This window comes from Lampetra planeri, chromosome 62, assembly GCF_965212315.1.
Source record: "Lampetra planeri chromosome 62, kcLamPlan1.2.h2, whole genome shotgun sequence".
NCBI classification, from domain to species: Eukaryota; Metazoa; Chordata; class Hyperoartia; order Petromyzontiformes; family Petromyzontidae; genus Lampetra; species Lampetra planeri.
The window spans coordinates 4,779,518-4,789,993 of NC_136168.1; the positions used below are offsets into that span (position 1 = coordinate 4,779,518).

The window sequence follows — 10,476 nt, forward strand, 5'->3', positions numbered from 1 at the left end:
AGCAAAGTGCCGAATACACCGAGCATCTTCTTGTTTCCTCTGAATCGTAAAAAAAATAAAAAAGGGGAGAGAGTTGGGGAGAGATAAGGGCGAGAGTCGGGGAGAGCAGAGCGAGAGAGAGCGAGAGAGTGAGCGCTAAAGGGGGGGGGGGCACATAAAACAAAGATAAAAAAAACTAAATGATGAACGAAGCAAAGTGCCGACTACACCAAGTATCTTCTTGTTTCCACTGATCGTAAAAAAAAAAGGGAGAGAGTTGGGGAGAGAGAAGTGGATAGAGTTGGAGAGGGAGTTGGGGAGAGAAAGTTGGGGAGAGATAAGGGAGAGAGAGAGAGTTGGGGAGAGAGAGTTGGGGAGAGATAAGGGAGAGAGAGAGAGTTGGAGAGAGAGAGTTGGAGAGAGAGTTGGGGGGAGAGTTTGGGCGAGTCTGGAGCAGTTGGCGAAGTGGGCGGAGAGATTCGTGCAACTGAACTCGAAACCCAAGAGGCGACGAGTTCCACTGCCTCTCTCGCCACGGATGGAGAACAGCTGCGAGACGCACCCCACAGAGACACACAGAGACACACAAAGACACACCCCCACAGAGACACACAGAGACACACCCCCACAGACACAACACCACATAGACACACAGTAACACACCAACACAGAGACACACCCACATAGACACAGAGACACACAGAGACACAGAGAGACACACAGAGACACACCTCCACAGAGACACACCCCCACATAGACACAGAGACACACAGAGACACACCCCACAACACACAGAGACACACCCCCACAACACACAGAGACACACCCCCACAACACACAGAGACACACCCCCACAACACACAGACGCGCAGAGAAGTTAAAGTGATACGGGCAGATAGAAAGACGCGGGGACATAACGACACACAGACAGCGATCCAGCAAGACACAGACGGACAGAGATACTCAAGAGCTACGTAGCAGACGGATAAATACACAGAGAGAGAGAGAGTGACAGAGAGAGAGAGACACAGAGAGGCCGGGTCACGATCCAGCTCTCGCTCGCTCTCTCTTCTGAGTCATTCGTTGAAGTTCGACTCCGACCCGGGTCGCCATGGGGAAGTCTGGTGAGTGAGTCGCGTTTGTGTGCTGTGTGCGTGTGCTGTGTGTTGTGTGCTGTGTGTGCTGTGTGTGTGTGTGGTGTGTGCTGTGTGTGTGTGGTGTGTGCTGTGTGTAGTGTGTGTCGCGTGCTGTGTGTGTGTGGCGTGTGTGTGGCGTGTGTGTGTGGTGTGTGTGTGTGCTGTGTGTGTGTGCTGTGTGTGTGTGCTGTGTGTGTGTGCTGTGTGTGTGTGCTGTGTGTGTGTGCTGTGTGTGTGTGCTGTGTGTGTGTGCTGTGTGTGTGTGCTGTGTGTGTGTGCTGTGTGTGTGTGCTGTGTGTGTGTGCTGTGTGTGTGTGCTGTGTGTGTGTGCTGTGTGTGTGTGCTGTGTGTGTGTGCTGTGTGTGTGTGCTGTGTGTGTGTGCTGTGTGTGTGTGCTGTGTGTGTGTGGTGTGTGTGTACGGTGTGTGTGGTGTGTGTGTGTGTGTGGTGTGTGTGCTGTGTGTGTGCTGTGTGTGTGTGTGGTGTGTGTGCTGTGTGTGTGTGGGCAAAGGCGGCCAGGTGCTATCCTCACCATACGCGCACGGGGGAATCTTTGATCTTTGCAACGATGACGACGTGTGAGCGAGAGAGTGAGAGAATGTGTGTGTGAGAATGTGAGTGTGTGTGAGTGAGAGTGTGTGTGAGTGAGAGAGTGTGTGTGAGTTGGTGGGTGTGAGTGAGAGAGTGTGAGTGTGTGAGAGGGTGTGTGTGAGTGAGAGAGTGTGTGTGAGTGAGAGTGTGTGTGTGAGTGAATGAGAGAGTGTGAGTGTGCGTGAGTGAGTGAGAGTGTATGTGAGTGTGTGTGAGTGAATGAGAGAGTGTGAGTGTGTGTGAGTGAGAGAGTGTGTGTGAGTGTGAGAGTGTGTGTGAGTGTGTGTGAGTGAATGAGAGAGTGTGAGTGTGTGTGAGTGAGAGAGTGTGTGTGAGTGTGAGAGTGTGTGTGAGTGTGTGTGAGAGTGTGAGTGAGTGAGAGTGAGAGAGTGTGAGTGAGTGAGAGTGTGTGTGTGAGTGTGCGTGAGTGAGTGAGAGTATGTGTGAGTGAGCGTGTGTGTGAGTGAGAGTGTGTGTGAGTGAGAGAGTGTAAGTGAGTGAGAGAGTGTAAGTGAGTGAGAGTGTGTGTGAGTGTGCGTGAGTGAGTGAGAGTATGTCTGAGTGAGCGTGTGTGTGAGTGAGAGTGTGTGAGTGAGAGTGAGTGAGGGTGTGTGTGTGTGAGTGATAGTGAGGGTGTGTGTGTGAGTGAGAGTGAGTGAGGGTGTGTGTGTGTGAGTGATTGTGAGCGAGATTTAACGGCGAGCCGGTCGTTTGCGTTGTGGCCGTGGGGTTTTGTTGGTATGGTGGAGCTACGCCGAGCTTGACAACGCTCCTGCACCTAGCCTGGCACAGTAAGGGGTACACAGCTGGTGGTGCATCTACCAGTGGTCATCTCAGCCAACCCATGGCACCTGCAGGGTCTATCCCGAGACCTCCTCATGCACCTAGCCTGGCACAGTAGGGGGGGTACAGCTGGTGGTGCATCTGCCGGTCATCTCAGTCAGCCAACCCATGACACCTGCAGGGTCTGTCCCGAGACCTCATGCACCTAGCCTGGCACAGTAGGGGGGGGTTACAGCTGCTGGTGCATCTACCAATGGTCATCTCAGTCGGTCGACACGTGGCACCTGCAGGGTCTGTCCCGAGACTTCATGCACCTAGCCTGGCACAGTAGGGGGGGGTTACAGCTGCTGGTGCATCTACCAATGGTCATCTCAGTCAGCCAACCCACGGCACCTGCAGGGTCTGTCCCGTGACCTCATGCACCTAGCCTGGCACAGTAGGGGGGGGTACAGCTGGTGGTGCATCTACCGGTCATCTCAGTCAGCCAACCCACGGCACCTGCAGGGTCTATCCCGTGACCTCCTCCTGCACCTAGCCTGGCACAGTAGGGGGGGGGTACAGCTGGTGGTGCATCTACCGGTCATCTCAGTCAGCCAACCCATGACACCTGCAGGGTCTGTCCCGAGACCTCATGCACCTAGCCTGGCACAGTAGGGGGGGGTACAGCTGGTGGTGCATCTACCGGTCATCTCAGTCAGCCAACCCACGGCACCTCCTGTCGGGGAGCCTTCACGTGGTGTACTGTTACTGACTGTACTGCCAGTATATACTGTACAGTCTGTATACCAGAGGTGGGACAAAGTCATTGTTATGCAAGTCCAAGTCGAGTCGCAAGTCATCAAATTCATGACTCGAGTCTGACTCGAGTCCAAGTCACATGACTCGAGTCCACACCTCTGCTGTATACAGTACATACCGTGTATGGATGGCAGTGTGTATGAGTACAATATGTTGACTACGGTATCTATATAATTGTATACAGCAATATTATATACTGTATCTCCACTACCACCAGCCCCACCCTTGATGTCCTCACAACACCCCGTGGTTAATCCCACTACGACTACGTAGACCCCTACCCCACTGCGGCCTAGTCTCTTATACCGGGAGGGGCGGGCCGTCCCTCGGCAGGAATCTAGGCGAGACGGCGTTTGGAGGGGGTGGAGTGGGGGGTGTCCGTGATCTGGAATTAATTTAAGCACAACTTTTTTACGTTGATTTTTTTTTCCCATAATTGTAGTGTGTCGCTGCCGCAAATGGTCATATCACTGGATTTTCAATCCAAAGAGTAGCGGATACGTTTCGATTTCCCGGCGTCAAGCGCAATTGTCCATCATCCAGCAGTGGAGACGGCTTCATCACCAAACATGCGATTGTCATGCATGGGGCTACTCCCACGTCTCTACCTCCCCCACCCCCAACACCTCTTTGACCAGCTCGGAAAAGTGGACGTGTTGACTCATCCGCAAATCGGTTGCGTATTTTATCGCCCCTCCCCCCCGTGGATGTCGTTGGCCGGACAAATCCGGAATTCGCAGCGAGCTATGATCTCTGTGTGATCCGCCAACCCCCCCCCTTCCCCCACCGCGGTTATCGCTGTGTCCTGTGGTGTTGTCGATTGTTGCCACATCACGGATGAGAGTGAGTGGCAACGGATGAGTGAGTGGCAGCAGTTGGGCAACAGCTGCCACTGGCTCGGCCTGGCACAACAAGATAATGTTAATATTGAGGTCTTCGTTACTTTGGGCGATGTCTTTGGCTCCCACATTTTTTCTCCCCCCCACCCCTCCAAATTGTAGTTGGTGGGCATGATTCATTACTTGGGCAACTTTCTAGAAAAGTCTCCCATCTTCGCACGTTGTGTTATTCAGGCCACTTTCGCCGATGAGACATCATGAGTGTGAGGGCCGCCACACCATGTGGAACCATTGTTGGGGTTTGACAAAAGGCACGATGATGATGGTGGGAGGGGGGGGGTCACTCTCTTTGTGGATTGTTGGGGAGGTCACACATCAGGGGCCGCACTAAAGGCCACCAGGGGCCACACTAAAGGCCACCAGAGCCAGCCAGTGGCCCGCGGGCCTTGCGATGAAGGACCACTGGCGTAGAGCTACAGCTGTGATTTTACACAGCGGCGGTCAGCGAGCCAGATGATTGCGTCAAGAGTAGCGGAGGTGGCGTAGTTGTGGGTCGGACGTTGAGTCCATAACACGTCCCATGGTTCTCCTCTGGGTGACCGCAGTTTCCACACCCCGCCGGAGAGTTAAGTTTTCCATTTGTTCATCGTCGTCTGCTGCTGCTGCCACGGTTTGTGCAGTGGAAGTGGTTTTAGGGTTGTGACCCAGAACCTTCGACGGAATATCCATTCCAGGGATCTTCTGCCGTCGTTGGGTCTTTCACGAGGTTTTTGTGACGTCCTCTTGAACTCCATTTTGGCTCTCAAATCTTCATCGTTCCGGGTTTGAAGCCGCAACGTCGAGCGCGTGGGGTCCAAAGGGCCTCTCGCTCGTTCGCATGACTTTGGGCGGCGAGGTGCCTTGCCGAGTCGATCCCGGCGGATTAGGGAGACACGCGTTTTCCCACGGCTCGCTGGAACTTTCCGGAGGGTCGCGGCGAGCGAACGGGGAGCCCAGGGCGCTGTGGTCACTCGAGAGAGTTCCTGGAGTGCCACCACCACCGCCGCCGCCGCCGTTTCACAGCGTTGAGTTGGAACGTCAACAAGTCGAGTTCTGGTCCATACGGCTGCTGCACGGTGCTCGGATTACGGAGTACTCAAAGGCCCATGGTTCATAGTTTCGTGGACCTGCTCAGTGGTCCTCTGATTCCGCATTCGGTGAAGCGTTGTGTGAATTATACGCTGGATGTGTGGGAGTTAATTTCCGTTTATTTGGAATTACCCTATGCGCCAATAAGCTCTTAAATCGGGTTTCGTATGTACTGTTGAGATTTTATGTATTTATTCTGGTTTGTCTGAAATTAAAGTGGAAGCCACTGCTACTCATCTACGTCTACATCACCTCCACCACCAGGCCACCTGAGAACACAAAGATAACGCAGTCACTAAAGATTTGCCCTGAAGATGTAAATGATCAACAAACGAAGACGCCCATTCAAAACAGGATTAGCTTTTGTTATTTTAGACAAACCCAAAGAGATATTTGTATTAGATAGGACGGCTCCAGCATGCAGAGCATTTGCTGCAGTGGAAAAAGATTTTCCAGCATTAGTTTCTTGATAATGATGATGATACACTTCATTGCTGAATACAGATTGGGAATGGGGGTGTTGTACGTTTTCAGATCACAAACTGATCAACACCGCACCCACAAGATTACGAAAGGTCTTATTTTAGCACGTAGGCTTTCGCGACCAGTTTTATCCATAACCGCATGCCTATGCAGGTCACCACCATACGTCGATGGTGATTAACTGTGAGCAGATAACAACAGGCACTGCAATCTACGTGCACACACAAAAAAAGCAGCGGGATGTACAAGCACAATGTGCATGCACAATGTATGTTGATTACCCTATGAATAACCCAACCGGTAATGGATATCCATTGTAATTTATACACATTCATTAACACCCCCCCCCCCCTCTGGCTGATTGGCTCACGGGTGACGACATCGCATGTATCCCTCAATTTAAGGATTAAACGGGATTTATCCACAAATCTGGCTGTCGCCTAATGATGCAAGTTGTAATTACTGGCGAATCGTACTCGAATAGTAAATGTTGTGGATTCACTCTCCAATACAGCGGTGTGCTGAACTAGTAAGGAATTTGCATGTTTTGGTTACGTGACAAACCTTACTAATTGGCCTATATCACGTGGACATTTATAGCAGCCAAATACTCTCAACGCATGATGTTGATTTTAAACGTGGAGTGAAAAAACCGGAGGACCCGGAGAAAAATCCACGCGACCATGGGGAGAGAGACACGCGCACACTCCAAATCTACAAGCGTCAGGGTCGGGATTGAATCCATGACCTCCTCCATACCAGGCGAGGGAGTTAACATCTCGCCAGCGCCGATGCCTTATGGCAGCAGCAGCAGCAGTATGATTCAGGAGCACGGTCTTAAGATGCAACAACAGCAAAAAAAAGGCGAGGGTTGGGGAAATGGGCCGTATGCCCGAAACGTCACATTTATTTTGTTTCCTTTTAAGGCCACACACACATTGGTACTAACGGACATGCCGAGTTGCTTTGTTGTTTTGTCTTTTTGCACCGCTGCCAATGCAGCAGCAGCAGCAGCAGCATGAAATAATTTGCGTTTGCGAGCAATTTGACGCCACTGTTTTTGCTTTCGTTTTGCACTTTCAACCCTAAAACAGGCGGGTTGCTTACATTCCACGCGTGCAAGGGTTCCCAGGCCCCCACCCTCCCCCTCTCTATGTCCAAACAACGCACTCAGCGGAAAATCAGCCGCATCGGAGCAGCAACGTCACCAGCAGTGGTGGGATTGTGGCCATGAAGCCCCCAACAATGGGCCATATAGTAAACCCAGAGACTCATCTATATATTTGTGAATATGTGTGTCTGTTCGAAATGTTTAGCATACTTTCCGACATGCAACGAACTTGAAATTTGGCACGTGGATAGCTTCCAGACTGTACACCATGCAAAAAGTATAAAATAGACTTTTGTATTTTGGGGGGGGCGCAATAATGCTTATATTTTGTACGCAAGTGAGCGGTGACGTCACATCTGTGATGTCACCCGCATGCGTAGCGTCACGCAGTGTGCCTGCTGACGTCACGCAGTGTGCCTGCTGACGTCACGCAGTGTGCCTGCTGACGTCACGCAGTGTGCCTGCTGACGTCACGCAGTGTGCCTGCTGACGTCACGCAGTGTGCCTGCTGACGTCATGCATCCCCACCCTCCGCGTAGGCCGTGTTTTAATCCAAGACAAGAATCCAAGTCCCGGGCGAAGCCGGGTAGCAAAGCTAGTAGAGATACATCGAGATATTTCTAAGACAAGCCGTGCATTTGTTCGCAATGCAACCCATACTTTGGGCCATATTGTAAACCCTGAGGCTCATAAAGATATATAGAAACACTTAGAGACCCATAGAGAGACACAGAGATACATTAAAGACAAGCCACAGCCGTGCGATTGCTCGCCATGCAACCCACACTATGGGGCATATAGTAAACCTCGAGTGAAACGTTGCTTCTGTCCGCAGCCTCGAAGGAGTTTGCACGTGAGCTGCTGAATTCGCACAACGACTACCGCAAGACGCACGGGGTGCCCACGCTGTCGCTCTCCTCCAAGATGTGTCGTGACGCACAGAGGTCAGGCCGCGGCGATCACACGCATGTGCATGCACACGCAGACGGGGGGGGGGGGGGGGGGGGGCGGACAGACACGCAGACGGACGGGGAGGGGGTGGGGTGGGGACGGATGGACGGACGGACACGTAGATGGACTTATTCGCAGATGGACGGATCAGCGGTCACGTGGACGGATATAAGAATGGACAGAACGACGGCTGGGGCAGACGGAGAGACGGAGCAATTGCCGCACAGACCAATGACCGGATGTAACGGACAGACGACACACCGCCGGGCAGACAGAGAAGCGGTCAAATGGACAGAAGGACGGACGCAGCACGAAAATTAAAAACACGTAATCAGGGTCGATTTGGTCAATGACCCTTCTTATCCATAGTAACGCGGTGGTTTTTGCACCGATTTACATTCGCTTCATTGTCGTATTTTTCTTTTTTTTTTCTTTTTGGTGACGACCCAAGTCGCTCTCGCGAATGAGTCTCTCCTACCCTTGCCTCCTGAACTCTCGCCCGGTTAAGCAAATCACCATCGAACCTGCATCTGCTTTGAAGAAAGGGTCATTTCCCCAACACGTCATCTTTTTCACGTCGATGTTGTGGTGCCCACGTTGTTCTCGAGGAACGTGTTGCGTCGGTGTAATCGGTGACCCGGGAGACGGACGACGCTACCCCCGGGACTCCTCGCGTCCGCCGGCTGACACCGCCGGTTTTGACGCGTCGTTTCAGCTATGCCGAGTCGCTGGCGCGTACCCGGGTGCTCAAGCACAGCTCGGACACGGAGCGGGGCCAGTGTGGGGAGAACCTCGCGTGGGCCTCCTACGACGAGCCAGGTGGAAGCTCCCTCCCGTCCGCTCGTGACCCCCAAGTTCGGAATATTTATTCGTAACCCGAGGAATCCGATGAGCTACGATGCTCTTTTTCAATCTCGATTTGAAGATTTCGTGACTGCAGGAATCCATACTCTTTGGTTCTTTCGGTAAAGTCACGTAGGTATAAAATAAAATAAATCACGACGTTTCGGGCGCAACACAAGCATCCATCATCAGGTGGGAAAACGTGGTCTGCTGCTGAGGCAGACCGTTTTAAAATGTTTGAAATGGGTGTAGCTCAAGGGTCGTAAAAAAGTGTCCAGGGCTAGTGATGTTTATGTGAGAAATTAGCGTGTAACTGTAAGATAGGAGAGCGGCCTCCTCGACGAGGGCACGGTGCTCTCATAACCTCGCCCCGTTTCATGAACGCGCTAATCCCCACTCACTCTACGGTGCTTCCGATGGTGCTGCTTGTCGCTGGCTGCTCGGCGTTTTGGGCCCTTGGGCCATTGCTCATCCGCGAACGTTTCGTTGTGGCGCGCGCAGCTAAGGAGGTGGCGGAGAGGTGGTACGCGGAAATCCAGAACTACAACTTCTCCAACCCGGGCTTCTCTTCTGGCAGCGGTGAGCGGCCATTGAAGCCACTGCACACACCGCCCCTGCCTGATGATTGGCGAACACGGACGGGAAAGCTGTGACGTGGTGGTTGGGAGTGGGGGTGGCAATGGATCCCCCTCCCTCCCCCCCCCCCTTCCACCACCAGTTTCCCTCAACAGGCAGAGGGGTCCTTATTTATAAATATGGGGCGGGTCATCAATATGGGTTCAAGCGAGCCTGACCCTGATGATGAGAAACTGAAAATCGAAACTGGGTTTTCCTCGTATTCAAGCAATGCTGCTGCAATGATGTTTTTATGTCGAAGGACAGATACGGTACAAATGAGCCCGTATTGACTGCCAAGTTATTTTGGTGCTTGGAGTCTCCACCATTGTGTTTATTAAATATATACATCATTATATTTAATGATATACTGCTAATAATAAGAACGAAAAAAACTCTACACGTTCGTCAATAACAACACTGCGGCCTTAAAAGGAAAAATATAAACAGGCGACGTTTCGAGCAATGGCCCTTCTTCACAGCACACATCTGCGCGCTGTGAAGAGGAAAGACCCTGAAAGTCAGCTATCATACATATCTTTTTATCCGAAGGCCACGCAGTGTTTTCCTTTGGTTAACTGCGCTTACGCACCACTGCCAACGCAGCAGCAGCAGATCATTTGTTTGACGATAATAACGGTGACGATGGTGGTGGTGATGATGACGTCGCCTCCCCTCCCCCGTGCCGCGTGGCGTGGACCCGGCGCAGGCCACTTCACGGCCATGGTTTGGCGCAGCAGCCGCAAGCTGGGCGTGGGGCGGGCGCGCGCCAGCGACGGCTCGACGTTCGTGGTGGCGCGATACTTCCCGGCGGGCAACGTGGTCAACCCGGGCCAGTTCCGCGACAACGTTCCGCCGGCGGGCGCCACGGCCAGGAAGTGACGCCGCGGCCGGCCAGGGAGGAGGAGGAGGAGGACGGGGCAACGTGCGATGCATACGGGGGGCGCCGGCCGGCCGAAGGTGGAAATGATAAAAAACCACATCGTCGGCGAATGTCATTGTTATCGCACATTATCAACGAGTTTTCGAAAAGATTTGTGTTGGCGGGGGGGGGGGGGGCAGCGCAGGCTGCGGCGAGGTTGCCGTGCAGGAGAAGTTGCCGAAGGAGTTGCCGTGCCGACGCGAAGCGAGCTGTCACGCGTACGTGTACGTGCGCGGATGCTCGACGGTGAAACGCGTGGCTGGCTTACACAACGCGCGCTCGTACATGACGTGAAAG

General features: G+C 52.8%; 1 protein-coding gene across 1 annotated transcript; it reads left to right on the top strand.

The window, feature by feature from the left end:
* The first annotated feature begins 961 nt into the window (after positions 1-961).
* GLIPR2 (GLI pathogenesis related 2) lies at positions 962-10,476 on the top strand. The gene is made up of 5 exons (XM_078619211.1): positions 962-1,103; positions 7,684-7,792; positions 8,515-8,618; positions 9,144-9,221; positions 9,967-10,476. The coding sequence occupies exons 1-5, from the start codon at positions 1,091-1,093 to the stop codon at positions 10,137-10,139; spliced, it is 477 nt and encodes a 158-aa protein (XP_078475337.1). The 5' UTR covers positions 962-1,090; the 3' UTR covers positions 10,140-10,476.

Excerpts from the sequence above, each read along its gene's own strand:
- GLIPR2 (XM_078619211.1), top strand. Across the intron at positions 8,619-9,143 it reads GGCCTCCTACGACGAGCCAG|CTAAGGAGGTGGCGGAGAGG; the intron begins GTGGAAGCTCCC and ends TGGCGCGCGCAG. Across the intron at positions 9,222-9,966 it reads GGGCTTCTCTTCTGGCAGCG|GCCACTTCACGGCCATGGTT; the intron begins GTGAGCGGCCAT and ends GACCCGGCGCAG.